Raw genomic sequence first — 22,564 nt, forward strand, 5'->3', positions numbered from 1 at the left:
GGAAAAAAAAATAAGTCAAAAATAGACGATTCATTCAAACAAGATTTGCATGAGCCTTCCAATAATTATTGAATTTGACATAGTAAAACTGCATCAATTTTTGCAAATGAACAGCAGCTAGCAGCAAAAGAGAATACCAGTATTTATATGTGGAATTTCACCCCAGTCACAGGCAAAGTCCAGGACTGAAGCAGCATCCCCAGCATCTCTCCCTGCCTCTTGTTCTCTCATTGGCTCCTCAGAGCTCTGACTGAGCAGGTCCCCAAGGGGAGGGGCTGCTCCAGACGGAGAAAGAGCTCCAAGCAGGTGCTAAAACGCCAGACTCTCAAGCCCCAGCATGCGGGAAGCGGGGAAGGCGGGTGGGATGGAGCAGCGAGCCCATGGGGAACAGCACATCCTGCCAGGCTGTGAGGAAGCCCTTTCCTCTTCTTGACTACCACTTGCCACATCTCCGCTGAAAAGAGCACAATTCGCCATAGACAGTAGTCAAGGAATTACTTCTGATCTGGAAACCAAGAGCAGAGCTTGGAGGGATGTACTGTGCAAAACTCAAGACACAGGTATTTCCGAATTCTTTTCTAACTTTTAAGAACATTTTTTCTCAAGGCTATATCTGAGGGTTCTGCACGTGTGTGTGTGTGTGTGTGTGTGTGTGTGTGTGTGTGAAATATGAGGTCATTTTAAGAATAACTTTTGTTGTCTGGGTAATGCCTTGCTCCACAAGAGAATACATAGTTGAAGGAGGGGCTTTTGTACAGCTCCAATCTGTACAATACAGTGTGTCACATCTTCGGCGCTGCGAGTCTAAATAGAAAGCTTGCTGAGGAATCCTTGGCTTTTATTAATGCTCCTTTAGGCTTCCACAATGGAATTGGTGTTCCCCATTTACAAAGTTTGGGCATCATCCCATCAAATTTAGTTCCCATTGTTTTCAAGGAAATGTGATTTCAGTAAACGAGACTTAAGAAACTTGCATGGCACCTTTAAAACAAGAGACTGAGATTAAAATTGATTGGCTTATTTAAAATAAAGATAATGTACTAATAGGGGGTTCAGATTGTTGCAGCTATCATGTCTAGAATCTTTTACTTGCCAATGTGCTATATTTATTTAAAGTACAAAAGATTTGGATTACAGCAGCATTAATTTTAGGGGTTTTCAAATGGCTTTAACTGAAAACCAGTTATCCATTTTACCTGTTGAAGAGCTTCACATACTCCCAAAAGAAGATGATGGTGCAAAAAAAGGTCCTATTTTGTGCCCCTCTTTCAATTTTAAATGAACCAAAATGTTATTTTGTTGATCTCTCAGAAAAGGTAAGAATTCCAGGTGAAGATGCACAGTACAATCAGAATGCTAGCAGCAGCATTTCAAGTTAATAAGAGCTACTCTGGTATTCCCTTCTCTTCCTTCCTTTTTATGGCAATAATTTAGGCAGGAGGCAACTTGAATAATATATGACAATAAAGAAAGTGAAGGAGGTGCTTTAGTTTAGTTTATAAGCTTTTAGTGTGAGGGTTGTGACCATTCAGTTGTGTCTAATTATGGGGTGGATCCTATTCATGTCACAACCACTATTTTTCTTTGTCTTTTTACACTTTAACAGGAGAAAGAGAGAGAATGAAAAAGGCAAATATGCATAACTAAAATATAAAAATTCCTGTATCTGGTGATGGGAGTTAAATGGGAATGGCCGGTCTGGAAAGGTTGATGGCTGTCCTATTAGACACTGACAGCAATCTAGCACTGTGGTCCTCAACTCAACTCTTCCAAAGTTGTCCAATATGACTGTAAAACCACCCAAATCCTGTGGGGTGGAATTCATAAAATCATTACTTAAATCGCAGGGCTAAATTGTTTTGAGCGAAAGGGAGTCCAAGGCTGGCCATCCACCCATTGAGTCCACTCTTTACTCTTTTTTCCGTATTGCATTCAAATATAAGTCCATCCTGTCACTCTTTCTTGCTTGACCCACAGAAACCAGCAGAATCTGCCATTTGTTTGGTAGATACTGTATAAGAAAAGGTAAAAAACAAACAAACCCTAAATCTCCAGAGATGCTACAGGCATTTACCTTCTGCTGTCACGCTATATTTGTAAAATACTACATCTAAGCTTTTCACCATGCCTCCTCCCTTGCCCAACTTGGGATGTGATATTTAAATATCTTTAATACATGACAGGTAGATGCAGGGCAGAGTGTCGGGGAAGTTCTTTCCAAGGCTTCCTTCGCTCACATCCCCCGCTGACACCCTTCTTTCCCTCCGTTCTGCTTGTTGCGTCTTCTCCTCCATCACAGAAAGCTCTTCAGGACTGGGACTTAGTGTTTTGTTTTTGCCTACATTGCCCTTTCAAGTTCTTCAGGCAAATAAGGACACAGCTCAAAAGGGTGTACTGTGTTTTCAAATAAAACAAAACCATTTTTAGTATAAAATAAAGAGTTCTAAAATACTTTCTTGCGTGTAAGTCTCCTAATATGGCCAGGTAATTGCACCTGCATAATAAAATCCATGGCTTCACTATTATAATTAATAATTATTTGATTATATCTTTGAGCTGGTGCTTCTCATGTTTTACCATCAACTTTAAGGGTCTGCCTGCCTCCACCCAAGTTGGAATATCGTTTCAGAGGAAGAACTATGAACCTATTTATTACATGATTGAACATATAGACGAAATTCTGCTGGAAAGGTTTTTTATTTCTCTGTATGGAAACCCTTGGTAAATAGCAGAGAGAAGATTTCCTGGTGGAAAAGCACCACTTCCAGCCAGGGGGGAAGTCAAGCAGGTCTTTCCCCCCCATTTTGTTTCAGTGTCTCACTTAAAAAAATAAAAATCGCTCCCATCGAAGTGAATGGGAAGGAAAGCCACTTCAGGACTTGCAACAGACATGACTAAGACCTGTTATTTTCAATAGGTCTACTCTGAGTAGTACATAGATTCAATTTCTTACCCTCCCTTCACCGTAAGGTCCCAGGATAGGTTACAGCAATATAAAACGTTAAAATTTGTTGGATGCATTCCGTATACATTTGGGCAGCTATAGAATTGCACCCTAAATAAAAAAGAAGATCTTTGATGGTGTATCAGGGATTCCTTCCTTTTGGCACTCTCAAGGAATGTGGGCTGAGGCGCAGCCTTCAGCCATCTGTCCTCAAACAAGTCCTCCATTCTGGTTCCAGTTAAGCCCCATGGAAGGCTTTCCAGAAGCCTAATGGTGTCCTGGGAGGGATGTTTGAGGTGTGGAAATCACAGCGCACAGGCAGGGAGGGCCATCCTTCTGCCTGCAGCTGCTGCTCTCAGTATTATTGCTACTACAGTGGTACCTCGGGTTAAGAACTTAATTCGTTCTGGAGGTCTGTTCTTAACCTGAAACTGTTCTTAACCTGAAGCACCACTTTAGCTAATGGGGCCTCCTGCTGCCGCCGTGCAATTTCTGTTCTCATCCTGAAGCAAAGTTCTTAACCCGAGGTACTATTTCTGGGTTAGCAGAGTTTGTAACCTGAAGCGTCTGTAACCTGAAGCGTCTGTAACTCGAGGTACCACTGCATTTACTTCCATATTATTAATTATTAGGCTTGTTCACCCCAGCTGACCATTCCCCTGCCCAGCACATGAATAATTATAAGAATAAATTTTGCATTAAAATTGTTACGTGGTTACATCTTGTAAGTACCAGACCATTAACAGGGCAGTGCTTAGCATACCTACTCAGAAGTAAGCCTCCACATTCAGTGACGCTTACACCCATGTAAGTGTGCATAGAAGTGCCCTGTTGGTGCAGCCAACACCATTTAATCAGTTTTAATCAAACACAAAATCAGAGGTGGCCATTTCACATTAAAAACTTCCATCAAATAGGAATAAGGTTTTGGTATTTCCCCATTTTTATAAATGAAAAGGTTTCTAGATTTGTAGCATTGTGCCAGGTATGCGCCATTAATATTATTCTACTTCTCAGGTACTAATTTCTATTTGACTGAAATGGACTCAAAACAAAATATCTCATCTGAAGATGGCTCTCTTACTCCCTACGAGGAACATGAAGACCCCTTTGAATCAAAACTCTCAAAAGAAGCTGACATAGTTGCTGGATTTTATTTATTAATAATTGGTAAGATTCTCAAATTATTCCCGTGAATATACCGTATAGTACTATCTCTGGATGTCTGCAAAGGAACTAGATATATCCAAGTATCAACCATGAAAATAAAGTGTGGGTGGATAATATTAGTTTTGATTTCCATCACGCCCTAATCCGATGGGGGGACCCCACCCCCCTTTATCCCCCCTTTGGCAGCTTCATTATAGCCATTTTCCTGTTATTAGATGGTTATGGGGATTCCAAAATGTATTGCAAATGGAAACTTCATAAGCCATTCATCTGTTAAAATTTGGCCTCAAGGTGGCTCACATTATGTCAAATCAACAACAATAAATATAACAGAACACATATTGGGGAAAATTACAAATAACCATAACAGGTAGAATTCATCATTGGGGGGGAGGCACCTCTGCTTGTGCAGCAAAGCTTTGCGTACTTTTCCTCTCCCTACAGCCCCCTTTGCACCTCCCAAATCTGCCCTAGAGCATCTGCCCAACCCTCTGGAGCAGATTTTGAGCTGCACAGAGGGATGCAGGGGGAAGAGGAGGAAAAGGAAACCTTGTCATGCAAGCCAAAGTCTGTCATCTAGTCAACCCCCTGCAATGCAATCTTGTGCCCAACGTGGGGCTTGAACCCACAACCCTGAGATGAAGAGTCTCTGCTCTACCGACAGATGCCAGTGGCCTCGGCCCTGCAGGAAGACATGCTCCAATGGGAAAGCCCTGATCCCCAAGAGGCACCCATGGAAAGGGGCATGTGTGGCGGAACAAGTCTATGCTCCTGGCCCTCCAAGGCTTGAGGGGCGGCCAGGTCCGAAGCAAGCAGGGGCCGAGAGAGGGCCGCCATCCCCGTCCCGGGACGCCCCCGGACCCAAAAAGAAAGACCATGGAGACAAGCACCAGGCTATAGAAAAACGTGAAAGCGGAAAGCTGAATCAGTTCAAACTGCCATTTGAATTACCCTGCAGCAATTACACTACAATAAGACTGAAGACATTTCATCAGAATCTAGAGAGCCGAGACGGAAAAATTCTTTATGACAACTGACCCATCAAGAGAAAGGAAGGGGAGCAAGAGGGGGAAGGGGAACCAGGCGGAAACGCCCCCGCCCAGATCAGAATTCAAGGCAGAAAAACAGACAAGAGCCTCACAAATAAAGCAGGGGGAGAAAGAAGCGCGGCGCGGAGGGACGAAGCAGGAGAGCGCAGGGGAAAGAGGGGAAAGGGGAGAGAAGAATGGCTGGAACGGGGAGAAAGGGAGGCCAGCAGCGACCAAAAGTGAAGCAAAATGGCAATGACCAGAAGCTGAGTCATCGCCTCCGCCTCCTCCCGGCTGGCTGGAACAGGAAGAAACTTCGCTTCAGGGCCAATACGCCACCAGAGGGAAGAGATACAACCAAGATGGCAAGGACACCTAGCGGAGGGACAAGGCAACTGCACCTCCAAAGATAGAAATTGGTATATGTATATGTATATGTATATGTATATGTATATGTATATGTATATGTATATGTATATGTATATGTATATGTGTGTATACACACACACACACACACACACACACACCAATACCATCTGACTCACGACTATAGGAGTATCCCATCCATCCCAACAACAGAATCTACTATTCAATTCCACAAGACTGTTCAAGTAATAAATTCCACAAGACTGCTCAATTAATCAATTTTATAAGCATTTACTAACCTGTATGAATTCAAAGAGCCTGTTGATTTATACTGATGCTATTTGTTGTTGTTTAGTCGTTTAGTCATGTCCGCCTCTTTGTGACCCCACGGAGCAGAGCACGCCAGGCACTCTTGTCTTCCACTGCCTCCCCAGTTTGGTCAGACTCATGTTTGTAGCTTCGAGAACACTGTCCCACCATCTCGTCCTCTGTCGTCCCCTTCTCCTTGTGCCCTCCATCTTTCCCAGCATCAGGGTCTTCTCCAGGGAGTCTTCTCTTCTCATGAGGTGGCCAAAGTCTTGGAGCCTCAGCTTCAGGATCTGTCCTTCCAGTGAGCACTCAGGGCTGATTTCCTTAAGAATGGATACGTTTGATCTTCTTGCAGTCCATGGGACTCTCAAGAGTCTCCTCCAGCACCATTGATGCTATAATGTAATGTAAAAAGCAATTGATTGCATGGGTCCCTCAAAGTTTGTAAAGTAATATAATTTGATAAACTGATAAATCTGATACATTGGTATTATGCAATTTAACGGATATAAAGGTGTACAAATAGAATTACAGAAACAAATTAATCCCTTTTTATTTAATTGGGGTGTGTTATATTGCTCCTCAAGTTATCATTGTTAAAGGAAGAATTTGGAATTTAAAATCTAGTAACCCCAAATGGGGGGTAGTTAACTGACCAAGTACCACCCAGTTCTCTCTAAAATAAGGAAGTACAGATACTGAGGCTCATTTTTAATTTTAATTCTATATATTTTCTTAATATTTTTATTTTATTTCATTATATTTGTTGGAAAATGTAAATAATAATCAAAAGGAGTCAACTAAGACTGGGACAAAGTTTATACTTGTGTGTACATAGAAAGACAGTCATAATGGCAAATAAGAAAAATCAAACCACACAAATGACCTCCACAGTAGCCTGAAGACATCAATCAGCTGAACTAGACACCAATGCAGACCAAAGAGAGCTCATCATAGGAATGAATAAATCAGTAAATGACAATCTTGATAATATGGGCAGCAAGATAGAACAGAATTCCAAATTAATAATGGATCTATCTGGACAGCTAAAAGATTTGACTATCAAGAACATGGAAACAGAGAAAACTGTTCAAGATCTAAAATCCAGAACTAATAAGCATGAGGAACTCACAAAAGAAATAACTAAGAAGATCCATAACGAGAATAAAGACCTGAAGAGGGTCCAGAATACAATCATGGAGGAAATGGCGGAATTAAAAAGGAAACATTAGACCAGATTGCAATTCTTGAGATGCATCGAAGAGAACTCATTCTGCGCTTTAGAGGTGATCCAGAAACTCAAGATGAAGATATAGAAGCTAAACTATCAAAAGAGCTCACCAGTTGGCTAGGAGTACAAAAAAATGAATTGCTACAAGATATAGATAAAATATTCAGAATAAGATCAGGAAAACAAACAAGTCAACCAAAGGACCAGGAGATTGCCTGGTCTTTTTGAATTCAAGACTGCTGAAAGATAAAATTTTGCAGAAAAGGAAACTGGTGATTGACGAGAAATATAATAATATACAAAGAAATACCAAAAAGACTTCTTAAAAAGAGACTGAATTACAGGACAATAACAGAGGCCTTAAAGAGCAATCATGTAAGGTACAAATCCCTGAGAGGATTTCCTTTACATTTAAAGACAGGAGGAAGACCTTCAGATCTGTTGAATAAGTTTCGAAATTCTGGCAAAGATATAAGAGAGAACTGAGGGGAGAGGCATCACAGGAAAGTGAAGAGACACTGGAGGCCATGGGAGGGGAGTGATAAGAACAAACAGCCCAAATCCATATATTTCTATTGCACGTCTTTGAATATTGAAACTAATAAAAATTGATGAATTTAAATATTATCTCTTGGAATATTAATGGTTTCTTGATGATTAATGGTTTCTTGATTCTGTGGATGAATTTTTGACACAATGAAAATAGAAAACAAAAATGGGTGCTTTTCATTTAAGCAGCCTTTCCATTAGTGTGAATCTATTTTCTGTCAAGGTTTTCTTCTGTGAACACTTTACCACTGAATCCATTGCAAGGTCAAAAAGCTTTACGTCTCATGATTTTATTAATAGTGTTATGAGTTGCGGGGAGGAGGTTAGGCTATATGCCTGAGCCCCCTTTCTAATTCCTCAATCCAGCATGGTAATTTCCTGCCAGGTGTGGGTTGGTAAGGAAAGAAAGGGAGTGGCTCTGTGTCAGAGGGCAAATGGGTGCCCCCCTCCACTGTCTGTTAGGAAGACAAAAGGCCAGAGTCGAGAGGGGAGGGAGATGAGCTAGAAGCTGGAGGCAAAAGCAGCAGCCTGGGAAGCCAGAGACAGAGCCAGGCCTGAATTCTGCTGGGACCCAAGGCTGTGGCTCTGGGAGAAGCAGGACCTTCTTGGGGTGTTAACACTGGGGACCCCTCCATCGCAGGCTCAGGCTGTATATACAGGTGCCCCCCTCCTTACGTGTGATCATATAGCACGCAACCATGTATATGCGCTAAATAAAAAGAGTCAAAGCTGGAAATGGCGGGAGAGAGCTGGAGAGACCTTGTGGCTCACAAAGAGACCCTCGCTGAAACCTGATGAGGACGGAGGAAGCCCCAAAGAGACCAGAGGCACAGCAAGGCTTTGTTTAGGCTGCTCAGCCTCCCTGCCTAACAGTGCACCCTCCAGCCTCCAGCTGCCCCCAGAGCTTCAACTCCAGATATTTTGGTCTGGACTGGGGAGAGAAAGCTGGGAAGCAGGACAAAAAATGGGCATGTAGAGCCTTTTCAGAGGGTGGTCCTCACATGATTTTTGCTTAGGTACTCAGGGGCCCAGCACGTAACCCACGTGCAAGTGGGGGAACACCAGTATTTGTAAATAAACCATATATCGTACAGACACCATTGTCTCTGCTGTGTCTCATTGTCCCAAAGGAAACCTGGACCCTGAGTGAACGCTTGGACCCCCTGGGATCTTGCACAGCTCAGAGATTGGGGTGGCAGGCAACAGTAGTTTTTCCCTAGGACTGTGACCTGCCTATGTGTAAATACTCATATACTGTTTTCTCACCATGGTTACATTCAAGATATGAGCCAGTTACAGCTTTTAAGAACATATCTACATCGTAGATCTAAAATGGTTTGATAATAGCTCTCTTTACCCAGAGAACCTAGGAAAGTATTCTTCTGTGAAGGAGGCTCTTTCTCTTTCAGAAATCTGATTTTCACACAGGTCTGTAGTGTAACTTCTTCTGGAATGAAGTGGGCACCTCCTTCCTCAGGGGACTTGAAATTACCGTATTTTTTGCTCTATAAGACTCACTTTTTCCCTCCTAAAAAGTAAGGGGAAATGCGTGTGCGTCTTATGGAGCGAATGCAGGCTTCACAGCTATCCCAGAAGCCAGAACAGCAAGAGGGATTGCTGCTTTCACTGCATAGCAATCCCTCTTGCTGTTCTGGCTTCTGAGATTCAGAATATTTTTTTTCTTGTTTTCCTCCTCCAAAAACTAGGTGCGTCTTGTGGTCTGGTGCGTCTTATAGAGCGAAAAATATGGTAGTAACACATCAAAGATGACATCTCCTCTTTGTCCACACTTGATACAGTGCTAATTGTGTAGATGCAATTTGCATGCCCTGTTTTTCCAGTGCAAAGAGCTGTCCTGGAGAGGCACAGTCCTGGACCGCAGTGGATGGGGCAAAAGGGTTAGTATTTAACTCACACCCTGCTATTCCAATGAAAATTATTGCCCCCCCCATCCCAAGGTACCCCAAGGGGACTTCTTTTTTGGCGTTCACCCCCTCCTCTCCATCTGCACAAAAGCATTTGCATTTTTAGACATGCGCAGATTGATGTGACATCTGATGTGGCCTTTGGAGCCCATACTGTGATGATGGTGAAGAAGCTTCATTTTGTTGCGCCATGGGGTGAATCTTGTGGCAAAAGAATGTCAAGGGAACGGCAATGGCTGAGCTCTCCAGCTCTTTATACTAGTCTTGTTCATTTCAAGACTCTTACAGTTCGTTTTCATTGCTGTGTATGCAATTGGAGCAGAAATTATTTCAGTTCTGGGGAAAATATTTTGAAGTTTCTTTTGAGTACACCGACACCATTTTTGTTTGATTTTTCATTACAGGGATTATGTCCACTTTAGGCAATGGATATGTCCTTTATATGTCTACACAACGGAAAAAGAAGCTGAGGCCTGCGGAAATAATGACTGTCAATCTAGCAGTGTGTGACCTGGGTATTTCAGGTAATTTAACTTGAGCGGAGCTGAGAATGAAAATATTACCATAGTTCCTGTTCCTATGGACAGGCGTGGACTCTACATGGTTTTCACATTCAGATTTCGGTTGGCATTATTTCTGCCTTGAGTAATGATTATAGAAAATCATTAGCGACTTTCAAAGGCCCAAACGTTTAGCACTTCCACAGGTTACTTTGTCTAACATATAAGTGATCAACATTGTTAAATTGATTACTTAAACATGACAGCTTTGTTTTCTTTTTAGCCTTATATTTAATCATTTATTATTTTAAGAAACACTGAAAATTGTGAGAGAGAGAGAGAGAGGAGAGAGAGAGAGAGAGAGAGAGAGAGAGAGAGAGAGATTCACAAACAGCAGAAATGAGGAATCCTGCAAATTTAGATGTTCTTACCAAAATCTGCTGTGCTTCCTTGAACCCACTGTACATATTCACTCTGAGAGCTACAGTGTGTGTTCTCATGACATCATTCTGCGACATTTTTCATTTAAAAAAATCCCAGTTCTGAAGAAATGTAGCCTTATTTTAACAAGAATAATGAAATAATTTATATCACTTAAGTTACATTAATATTCAGGTGACTTATTGAAATCACATAATTCACACTTTCAAAACAAAAACAGCAGCTAGAACTGCCATGGTTCATATTTGAAGGCAAATTTGTTCTGGCAAAGCAGTATTAGGAATCTCATGGGAAGATAAAATTATCTTAAAATAAAATAAGCAACTTTCCCACCTCCAGCTCCTCCCTGCATCGCAGTTCTTTCACGAAGACTTCTCTCAGTCTCCATGACCTTGCCTGGGCTGCCTTCCATTGCCCCTGTTCCCCCCCGAACTCTCCATTGTCCATATGCTATACAGCGCCTTGCGTCCTGCTAGGGATAAATAACAATTTATTGGTAATGATATGAGATACCACCTTGCACCTGGAACCCCATCTTGGTCAAATGTGTTTTGGAAATTAAAATGTTTAGAATTCAAGCGCCAGAGTTCTGAAATTACGTAATAGCTGAATGTCAGCAAAACATTCTAGCTTACTAATCGCTACCTGAGAATGAATAATTATCCATGAAGTGTTGTTGGTTTTTGTTTTTTGTTTTTTCATTTTTTTTAAATGATATTTATTGTAGTTTCACATAATATACAGAAAGCCAAGAACAGCTTTCCAGAAAAAAATATAAAGAAAAAGAAAGGAAAAAACAGAAGAGAAAAGACAAAAATTAAAAAAGAAAAGAAAACATTCCTCATTTACAATCCTAATTTTCAATAACTTTTTTCTGCGACTTCCCCTCGCCTCCCTTCCTTGCATTCCATGTCCGAATATTAGTTCAACAAGTTCTTATCCCTAATTTTTTAACCCTAATTTATTAATTATACTTAATACAATTTATATATCGAATTTTAACTTATATACATTGGTCATTATGCTTAAAGACTTTTTCTAAGATCGACCCAGTTTCCCTTCCACGGATTCCCCATCTTTGTATTGATAAGAAAGCAAAAAAGAAGAAACATTAGAAAGAATCAAAATATATTTGTACACCCTTCGGATTCCCAAACCCCACCCTCCCTTTCCCGGTTTCAATCCCTAAACAATTGTCCATTAGTCCATCTGGTATCAGCCTGGATTTCTCACATCAGAGGCTCTTAATTCTCTCTCAGTTCCTATCTGCCGGTTTTTTTGATAGTCCTTTGTATTAACCACCAAATCTTGGAAGGGCTCTGTCCCAAAAATGTCCATGTTCCTTCCAGCCGGGCCTCCATATTTAAAGGAGGGACTCAAAACTTGTTTCTTATTCCTTTTAGGTCCAAATGTCCCAAAACCTTCAGATCTCCACTAAAGGGGATCTTTCCATTCCTCCTTCTTCAATTCAAACCAAATTTTCATCATCCAGTCCTTTTTTTCTTTTATATCCATCTTGACAGGCCTCCGGCTCTCCTTTGCCTTCTGCAGCATTTCAGCCCCTCCTTCCTGCTGCTCCTGTTCAGCCAATATCCCTTTCTCCACTTCCTCAAATTTCTCAAGTTTCTTTTCTTGTTCAGCTGCCTGGACTGTAGACAAAACATGACTTTGCTCTACCAATTTTCTCACGAGAAAGGCAATCTCATCCAGATCAGCTAGTATTTTCCAGCCTATTTCCATTCTTGTAGTGTCCCTGAACCCCCTCTAGAGGGATTCTGGTTATTAAGTATTCCTTACGCTTCCAGCCCAACAGTCCAGTTACCTTGTTTCAATTTCTTCTTTATTTTCAACAATTTATCACTATATTGTAGCGAATGTAACCAGCAAAAACATCAGAAACAAAGTTCTCTATTTTTTCCCACTTTGACAGTTAATTTGACAGCTGTCAAAGTCTATGTCTCCTCAGCAGGCTCCTCTCGCGGATCGCTCCTGGGTCTCGGGGGGGAAACTTTAGCTCTCAAAGTTAGCTCTTATCCTCCAGCACAATTACTTATACTGTCAATCCGTGTAGTTAATAGTTTAGTCCAATAAAAAGGAGATATTCTCTCGAACTTAATTATTTAGTCCTTGCTTCAGATTGTTTACAAAGCAGGGAAGACGGACTTCCTCTTTGCGTCTTCCCCGATCGTGCCAAATTCAAAAATTTTTTTTTCTTTTAGAAGTCCAATTTCCGTATTACTCACGGGTTGTTGCTTTTAATCCGAATGTTCCCAGGAAAAAGTCAGCGCTCTCCGTCCATGGCATGCGGCTTCACTCAGCAGGGGAAGCAGAGGACTCTCAGCACCACGCCGCTCCCCGTCCCCCGTTCCGGAGCCTTTAAAAAGGCTCCTTCGCAGGTCGGGGGGGCGCAAATGGTGCCGGCCGAGTCACCAGGTCCACAGGCTTCCGCGCCTGTGGTTTTTTAGGGGCCCCGCGTTGCCGCCGCAGCAGGACCCGACCCCTGCTAAGCCGATTCCCTCCGGAGCTCGGAGGGAATCCGCCATTCGGCGATGGCGCTAACCCAGAAGTGTTGTTGGTCTTGGTTGTTGTTCTTCTCAGTAATTTATTTGCATAAAAAGGCAGATCTGTTTATACTCTGCGAATCCTGCCATGTCATTCTGTTTTTGAATATGCTGTTTTGCGCTGCTTGAAAAGTTCACTTTCGCGCATCTCCTTCTTGAAATGCTGCTTTGAGGGCGGCAGTGCAAGATCATTCAACTCTGCGCTTTCCTTTCCAGTGCTGGGAAAGCCTTTCAGCATCATTGCCTTTTTCTCCCATCGATGGATTTTTGGTTGGAGCGCCTGCCGCTGGTATGGATGGGCAGGTTTCTTTTTTGGCATCGGAAGTCTTATTACCATGACAGCAGTCAGCCTGGATAGATATTTCAAAATCTGCTACTTATCGTATGGTAAGTGACTGGGTGGGCTGGGGAGGATTAATGTCCCTCCTTTATTTTGGAAACTAGAGAGTAAATTTCTCTTTCCATCAATTTAAGCGGCAAACTTTTGTTCAGAGGAATGTCATCCAAGAATTGTGTCCTTGTAAATGGGCAAGAATTAATAAAAATCCCTTTGTGCTCATAAAATTGATGTAGAAAACATCAGGAGGTCTAAAGTCATTTGAATAGTCAGATGGTTAGTTAAACATAACTGTAGTGTTATAATTACTTTAGAATTAGAATTTTGAGTGACTGCTATGAGTTGGATAAGATGGGTAGAAATAAAAAAGCAGACGAGAAATCCAAAACTATACAGTTAGGCATAATGAACTAGAAAAGATTTCTTAAATCTTAGATTTAAAAAGTTTTTAGAAAATATCTGGCCAACAATATCACAGACCCAGATAAAACACAATCCAGATCTATTTCCACCCACGTGGAAACTCTGAGCAGTTCCACTCTGAGCCTTTTCTCCAGCCTGTGTATGTGTTTGTTCAAGCGTGAGTGCATGCGTGCACGAGAGAGAGATTTTTTGCCAGGATCCTGGCATTAGGGAAAGGGCTAAACACTGCTACTCATCTCACTGCTGGTCCAGATCCTGATTTGGATGCAATGCAACTGATTTAAAAGAATATTTAAAAGGGTGTGAAGGCAATGTTACCTGAAGGCGACAGACAGATCATAGAGATCGGAAATCTATAGAGCCCATGTCTGAGCTCCTCTCTAGCTGAAAAGCAATGGGATAGCTGTGCCCTGACTCACCTTAACCCTCCAGTTTAAGAAGGCAGATTTCCTAAGCTCTGAAAAGAAGAGGAAGCAAAAGGGGCAAAACCTGAGAGGCCACATTTAGCTTACAGTATAATGTCATGCCCCCTTTGAATAACTCAGAGAAGCTATGAACTATGCCAAGCAGGGCACTCAAGATGGACAGGTCATAGTGGAGAGTTTTGACCAAACGTGATCCACCTGGAGGAGGAACTGGCAAGCCACTCCAGTATCCCTGCCAAGAAAACTCCATGGACAAAGACAACAGGCATATAAAAGTTATGACGCTGGAAGATGAGCCCCTCAGGTCGGAAGGCGTCCAACATGCTACTGGGGAAGAGTGGAGGACAAGTACAAGTAGATTCAGAGCTGATGAAGCGGCTGGGCCAAAGCCAAAAGGTCGCTCAGTTGCGGATATGCCTGGAAGCGAAAGGAAAATCCAATGCTGTACAGAAAAATATTGCATAGGAACCTGGAATGTAAGAACCATGAACCTGGGTAAGTTGGAGGTGGTCAAAAATGAAATGGCAAGAATAAATGTTGACATCCTGGGCATCAGTGAACTAAAATGGACGGGAATGGGCGAATTCAGTTCGGATGACCATCATATCTACTACTATGGGCAAGAAACCCGCAAAAGAAATGGAGTGGCCCTCATAGTCAACAAAAGAGTGGCGAAAGCAGTACTGGGATGCAATCTCAAAAATGACAGAATGATCTCGATACGAATCCAAGGCAGACCATTTAACATAACAGTAATCCAAGTTTATGCACCAACTACTGGTGCGGAAGAAACTGAAATTGACTAATTCTATGAAGACTTACAACACCTTATAGAATTGACACCAAAGAAGGATGTATTTCTCATTATAGGGGATTGGAATGCTAAAGTAGGGAATCAATAGATAAAAGGAACAACTGGCAAGTTTGGCCTTGGAGTTCAAAATGAAGCAGGGCAAAGGCTAATAGAGTTCTGTCAAGAGAACAAGCTGGTCATCACAAACACGCTTTTCCAACAACACAAGAGACGACTCTACACATGGACATCACCAGATGGGCAGCATCGAAATCAGATTGATTACTGCAGCCAAAGATGGAGAAGCTCTATACAGTCAGCAAAAACAAGACCTGGAGCTGACTGTGGCTCAGATCATCAGCTTCTTATAGCAAAATTCAAGCTTAAACTGAAGAAAGTAGGAAAAACTACTGGGCCGGTAAGATACAATCTAAACCAAATCCCTTATGAATACACAGTGGAAGTGAAGAACAGGTTTAAGGATTTAGATTTGCTGGACAGAGTACCTGAAGAACTATGGATGGAGGCTCTCAACATTATACAGGAGGTAGCAACGAAAACCATCCCATTCCATGTATGGAAGTGAGAGCTGGACCATAAAGAAGGCTGATCGCTGAAGAATAGATGCTTTTGAATTATGGTGCTGGAGGAGACTCTTGAGAGTCCCATGGACTGCAAGAAGATCAAACCTCTCCATTCTGAAGGAAATCAGCCCTGAGTGCTCACTGGAAGGACAGATCCTAAAGCTGAGACTCCAATACTTTGGCCACCTCATGAGAAGAGAAGTGTGATGGCGTGGGAATTGGATTCAGAGGCTGAACCTGAGGAACCCCAGCCTGCACTGGAGTCCCCGCTTCCAGGGCTGGCTGAGCCAGGGCTGGGGCTTGAACCTGAAGGGCCCTCACCTGTGCCGGATCCTCAGGAGTAGACACCAGCTGAATCCACTCTGGCTCCAGAGGTGATCGGGGACCCATTGCCTGCAGGTGCTCCACTATCAGCCCTGTCAGGGGAAGGTGAGATTGCCTCTGGGTCCAGTAACCCTCCAGCCTCTCCTGACCTGCAGAGGCTCAGGGCAGAGAGGCGGAGGGAACTAAGTTCTCTCAGGAGGAGTGCTCGCCTTAAGGCCAGGAGAGGCGAGTCACCTGTGGGCCGGGACCGCCCTATGCCTCAGAGGAGATAAAGGCCAGTCAACCCAGTCCCAGGTTGCGGGAGCAACATCATTGGTAACCTGTTCCTGCTGGCACCCTGTCCTGCTCTTCCAGAGTTCCTGACCACGCCAGGCTCCTGGCCTTGGACCCCGCTTCGCCCTTGATGGACAGCCTCCATACTCTCGACCCAGGACCGGACTCAGACCACGCCGCATGGTAACCACCACCCCCCCCCGGGACCAGCACAAGAAGACTTCCTGAAAAAGACACTGATGTTGGGAAAGATGGAGGGCACAAGGAGAAGGGGACAACAGAGGATGAGATGGTTGGACAGTGTTCTCGAAGCTACCAGCATGAGTTTGACCAAACTGCGGGAGGCAGTGGAAGACAGGAGTGCCTGGCGTGCTCTGGTCCAGGGGGTCACAAAGAGTCAGACACGACTAAACGACTAAACAACATAATGTCATGCAGATTCCCTGTAAAGTGCAAGTATGCAAAGAGCAGCAATTCCACAATAGATGCGGAAGGAGCCTAATGTGTGGGGGTTGTGATCTTGCACCCCTGGCAGAACCATCCAGATTGCGCCCCCCAGACATGGACAAATTAGCTCTTTTTTCTGCCTCTCCTCCAACCCCCCTCTCCATCCATTCAATTCCTCACACACTTCAGTTGCTCACACACTAATCAATATTTTTATTTATAGATGTATTTATGGACATACTTTAGCCAATTTTGTGTGCGCGCCCCTCGCCTGCCTAGCGGGGGCCTTCCTCACCCCCTCCCCAGCTACAGCCCTGTGTTTTCATGGGGTCACTGCCATATGAGGAGGGCACCGAGATCAATGGGAGGGGCCCATACAATTATGCCAAACCTCCATGGTTGGTAATTTAAACATTCTCCCAGGGACTTTTAAAAGGTCTGATAAATTGGATTACTCACATGTGTACATGTACAGTGGTACCTCGGGTTAAGTACTTAATTCATTCCGGAGGTCCGTTCTTAACCTGAAACTGTTCTTAACCTGAAGCACCACTTTAGCTAATGGGGCCTCCCGCTGCTGCTGCGTCGCCAGAGCACGATTTCTGTTCTCATCCTGAAGCAAACTTCTTAACCTGAAGCACTATTTCTGGGTTAGCAGAGTCTGTAACCTGAAGCGTATGTAACCTGAAGCATATGTAACCCAAGGTAACACTGTATATTTATTGCATAGGCATGTTTTTAGCATTTACTTAGCAATAATACATTTATTCTTTTCTAGGTACTTGGCTAAAGAGATGCCACGCCTTTATCTGCTTGGGAATAATCTGGTCCTATGCTACGTTTTGGGCAACAATACCATTTGCTGGCTTGGGAAATTATGCTCCAGAACCATTTGGGACCTCGTGCACCCTGGACTGGTGGCTAGCTCAAGGTTCTGCGGCTGGACAGGCTTTTATTATGAATATCCTTTTCTTCTGTCTCTTATTCCCAACTGCAGTGATCATGTTTTCCTATATTAAAATAATAGCAAAGGTCAAGTCATCCACAAAAGAAGTAGCTCATTATGACACCAGGATTCAAAAAACCCATGTGCTGGAAATGAAGTTAACTAAGGTGGGTACAGGACTCTCAGCGGTTTTTGGAAGTCATCTGCTTGGACTGAAGGATAAAAGTTCAATCAAACTTTTGCCTGCTCACCCAGAGAGCATAGGCATATTTTTGTGCGCTGTTATGTCCAAATCACAGTTTTTTATCCATCTAAATCACGCGGATGGCGCTGTGGGTTAAACCACAGAGCCTAGGACTTGCCGATCAGAAGGTCGGCGGTTCAAATCCCTGTGACAGGGTGAGCTCCCATTGCTCGATCCCAGCTCCTGCCAACCTAGCAGTTCGAAAGCACAAAGTGCAAGTAGATAAATAGGTACCACTCTGGCAGGAAGGTAAACAGTGCTTCCGCGCACTGCTCTGGTTCGCCAGAAGCGGCTTAGTCATGCTGGCCACATGACCCAAGAGCTGCATGCCGGCTCCCTCGGCCAATAAAGCAAGATGAACACTGCAACCCCAGAGTCGTCCACGACTGGACCTAATGGTCAGGGGTCCCTTTACCTTTACCTAAATCACACACAGAATAGAAGTCACTCGACTTGGGCTAGCCATGTCCATGGATTTCAGAGGGCCTTCTCCAAGCATGACTGGTGGATTATTCACCATCCATGGGGTGAACGGTATGTCTCCCTCCCATCCATACCCCATAGAGGGTGATGGGTGGATGGGAAAATATCATACAATCTGCCACATCCATGTGATTCGCCTGCCTATTGTTGGAGCATCATGGAAGAAGACAGAGGCTGTTGCAGTATTGTATGAATTAGCCCTTCATACATTCTAGTCCTTCATACATTCTAGTCCTTCCATTCTAATTTTTGCCTCTGTTATATATATTTTTTATCTTATTCTTAACCTTAAGCATAGATGTCTGCTAAAAGAATGTCTGTGTTATACCAAGTGGAAATAGATCTGAATATAAATGTCAAAACTTAAATAAATGTGTTATGCTTTTCTCAATGTGAAAAAAACCAAAATCTGCTTGCTTCACAGTATCTGCCTTTTGTTATACAGCTCACAACGTACAGTATATTCATATGTCTATTATACTAAGTGGGGTTTTATCCTTATCATTTCATGAAATGAATCTTCTCACCAGGTGGCGATGTTGATCTGTGCAGGATTCCTAATTGCTTGGATACCCTATGCGGTTGTCTCCGTGTGGTCAGCGTTTGGAAGGCCAAATTCAGTTCCCATCAAAGTTTCTGTGATCCCAACCTTACTTGCAAAGTCTGCCGCTATGTACAACCCTGTCATTTACCAAGTCATTGACTGCAAATCTGCCTGTTGCCGGCCATGTCCTCTCAAGCCACTGCAGAAGAAAACCTCCTTAAAGAGATCCCAGTATGTTTTTCAGAAGTGGCCAATTTCTGCATGCTGTTGTCAGAGTACTGGTGTGAGTTTGGGGGGTCAGTCTGTTTGAAACCTGAGTCCCTTCTAGATTACGGGGTCCTGGATCCAGTAAGGGTTGTATATATGTGGGAATAACCCAAATAGCATAAAGACGCTACAGTCTTCAGCACTCCTCCTTCCAAGGAAGGCAAAGGCCCTGGAATCTCTCACTGCTCGGAGACTGGGGTGGCATTAAACAGTACTTTTCCAAAGACGTGCAGGACTTGAGGGATTGAAACCCATTTCTGAAAATACATGGGGATGTAACATGACAACAATATGACCAAGGGGACCAAACTTGAAGTGATGGAAGGCCCAATAATTCATATATTGAGGGTGAGGATTAGCATTTAAGGAATGCAGACATACACCCCCCCCCAACATATTCCTTCCTCCACCCCAAGCACTATTCATCCAGCTGAATATACTTCTGGTATCAGGATCAGTGGAGGAGAAAAAGTGCTTAACAACAACAACAAAAGCTGTAGAAAGTAAGTTAATCTTAAGGGCAGGAGGGTTTTGTATTCCGCATTAATTTTTTACCCAATTCTGTTCGAATTCTGTGTTTTAACATATGGAAATGCTGTATTTACATGAGATACTCCTGTATTTTAGTTGTTTTAACATTTATTCAGATTTTAGGTGTCTCAAGATAGCAGTTTTGTGGGCCATTTGATAAATACACACTCATTTTCCTTGATTGTACTCAGATATTACTTGGGATTCAGTTGTGCAATCTAAAGAGGGAGGAAAAGTCTGGGTGAACACCTTATTTATTATTTAACATTAATCAAGATTAATATGACATCAAGGTCATATGACATTATTTTATTTCTTCCCATAGGCCGTATACAATATCTGCAGATAACAATTCTGAAGTAATTAATGAAACTCAACTGGACAGCGAAGAAACTCTGTAAACAGTAATTTTAACCTACCAAGCAACTCTTTTCTTAATTGCTTCCTTTACAACGTTTAACATTAATTTAGCTCTATTTTGCTGTGTTTTTATTTGCATGCATTTTTCCATGCCAAGTGAAAGATCTCCCCCCAAAAAATAATCGTTTTGTTTGTGTATGTTATAAGAATGTAAACACAAGCTTCATTCTTGCAAAGTGCTTGCCATTGACAAGGTTGACATCTGCTCTGCTCTGCTCTGCTTTCATTCATTAAAATATCTTCACTCTGGTCAGCAACAGCCATACACAAGCAGCAGACTTCATTGGGCAAATGACTGAAGGTCAACCCCCGCAGAAAGATTGTTTACGATGTGCGTTTCTTATTGAGTTGAAAATTGTTAAACAGAATTGCAAGAGTAATGGGTCTCTCTCCATGGGGGCTGTTTGCTCACTCCCACTTCCTGGGCACCCGGTTGCTCCCACCAGTAATTTGTGTTGCTGTGCACACATGACATCAGCCACAGTTCACTTCTAACTGGTAGTTCCTTGAGAAATACTGTGGTTTTATGTGTCCTACCACCTTTGATCCAATTTGAAAAGGACATCTATGTTCCCTCTTCACCCACTGACGTGAACAGAACATGAGATTAGAGACACAGCAAAGGGGGGGGGAGGTCCAATTTCACTGTGTTTTAAGCTGGTGGTGTGTACATAGTCATAGTCTTCATTTGCTGTAGAAAATATATAATACCTATGAAAATGTGCTTGCAGAACAATAAGAAAATTGCAATGCAACATTTTCAAGATATGAGTAGAAGTAGTGATTCAAAATTTGTTGTTGTGTGGCTCTTCCCATGCCTTCTGCAGCAAGTACTTTTCTCTAGTCCAGGAAAGAGGTCTCACTGTGCACTGAAGTGCTGCTGATGGGATGGCCAGTTAGTCCCTTGGAGCTTCTGGGCTGTGCGCCATGCAAGCGGGGCAGCACATCCAAAAGGGGGCTGGATTGAGGGCTAAGGAGCCATCCTTTCAGAGTTCCTTCTCAAAACCACGTCCCACTTTAGATCTGGAGCAATATTGATTGCCTCCTGCTCTAGGTACGTAGATTGCTGAGACTGCAGCACCATGTATGAATGATTTATTATCGCGAGGCAGATAGTGTGAAAATGGTGTTATTAGATGGCTTTCTTTTAAAAGGTAACTACATGTTAAAGCAAGGGACGCGAGTGGCGCTGTGGGTTAAACCAAAGAGCCTAGGGCTTGCCGATCAGAAGGTCAGCAGTTCAAATCCCTGCGATGGGTGTGAGCGCCCCTTGCTCGGTCCCTGCTCCAGTGTGGTGTCCCAGAGCCAGTGTGGTGTAGTGGTTAAGAGCAGCAGTCTCGTAATCTGGTAAACCGGGTTCGTGTCTCCGCTCCTCCACATGCAGCTACTGGGTGACCTTGGGCTAGTCACACTTCTCTGAAATCTCTCAGCCCCACTCACCTCACAGAGTGTTTGTTGTGGGGGAGGAAGGGAAAGGAGAATGTTAGCCACTTTGAGACTCCTTCGGGTAGTGCTAAAGCGGGATATCAAATCCAAACTCTTCTTCTTCTTCTCCTGCCAACCTAGCAGTTTGAAAGCACAACAAAGTGCAAGTAGATAAATAGGTACTGCTCCGGCAGGAAGGTAAACGCCGTTTCCGTGCACTGCTCTGGTTCGCCAGAAGCGGCTTAGTCATGCTGGCCACATGACCCGGAAGCTGTACGCCGGCTCCCTCGGCCAATAAAGCGAGATGAGCGCTGCAACCCCAGAGTTGGTCACGACTGGACCTAATGGTCAGGGGTCCTTTTACCTTTACTACAGATGTGGGAAGGTTCTTTTATTGCCATCTTTGCCAAAACTTTCATTTAAGAAAACAGGTCCTCAAAGAAATTAGAACACGTTTGACGAATGTTTTCTTTGACGTTTCTTTGATATTCCCATGAATATCTGCGCTAAGCAGTGAAAGGTTAGCAAAATTTAAGATACCCTTTCTTCTTCTTCTTCTTCTTCTTCTTCTTCTTCTTCTTCTTCTTCTTCCACATCTGGCCTGTCCTCCTCTGTCAGGCAGCACCAACTCCCCGCCCCCCTCACTGGTCCCCCTCCTGGGTCACTCCTGGTCATAGATGAGCTATGGTATGTTGCATTTGTTTAACAGAACCGCATAAGAAATAAAAAGTAACACATTTTGTTATTTTTATAGAAGTTTAATTAAAAATCAGTTTTCTCTTTTGATACAAAATTACACAAGCTGGTAAATTTTGGCAAGATACTGAGAATAGTGCCCTCCCCCCAGAAGATAAACATAACAAAACTTCAGAATAATTGAGAGCATTCATCAGGTTATCATCGCCCAATCTACACTTCTAATATAAAATGTATATTAGTCACCACCCTACGAATAACTGCATATAGGACAATACTAATAATCTGGATTCCTTGACAATTTTCAGTGAGCCAAACAGCTGATGGTTACAACAAAATAATAAAGCTGTATAAGGAATCCTAATACAATGAACCCTG

At 43.0% G+C, this 22,564-nt stretch overlaps 1 protein-coding gene and 2 long non-coding RNA genes across 4 annotated transcripts in view; 2 read left to right on the forward strand and 1 right to left on the reverse strand.

The window, feature by feature from the left end:
• The window catches only part of LOC307212813, a 107,461-nt gene that overhangs the window by 18,732 nt on the left and 66,165 nt on the right, over positions 1-22,564 (reverse strand). The gene's annotated exons all lie outside the window — the stretch shown is intronic.
• Positions 1-22,564, forward strand: part of LOC307212670 — a 153,695-nt gene that overhangs the window by 18,344 nt on the left and 112,787 nt on the right. The gene's annotated exons all lie outside the window — the stretch shown is intronic.
• On the forward strand, positions 335-20,596 carry OPN5 (opsin 5). Of its 2 annotated transcripts, XM_079970045.1 has the most exons (7): positions 335-560; positions 3,962-4,114; positions 9,927-10,046; positions 13,241-13,411; positions 17,409-17,743; positions 18,834-19,078; positions 19,971-20,596. In XM_079970045.1, the coding sequence occupies exons 2-7, from the start codon at positions 3,985-3,987 to the stop codon at positions 20,044-20,046; spliced, it is 1,077 nt and encodes a 358-aa protein (XP_079826171.1). In that variant the 5' UTR covers positions 335-560; positions 3,962-3,984; the 3' UTR covers positions 20,047-20,596. The 2 variants fall into 2 exon arrangements, with proteins under 2 accessions (XP_079826171.1, XP_079826170.1); XM_079970044.1 differs by lacking the exon at positions 19,971-20,596 and having other exon boundaries at positions 18,834-19,202.

This window comes from Podarcis cretensis (assembly GCF_951804945.1).
Source record: "Podarcis cretensis genome assembly, chromosome: 3".
Lineage (NCBI taxonomy): Eukaryota > Metazoa > Chordata > Lepidosauria > Squamata > Lacertidae > Podarcis > Podarcis cretensis.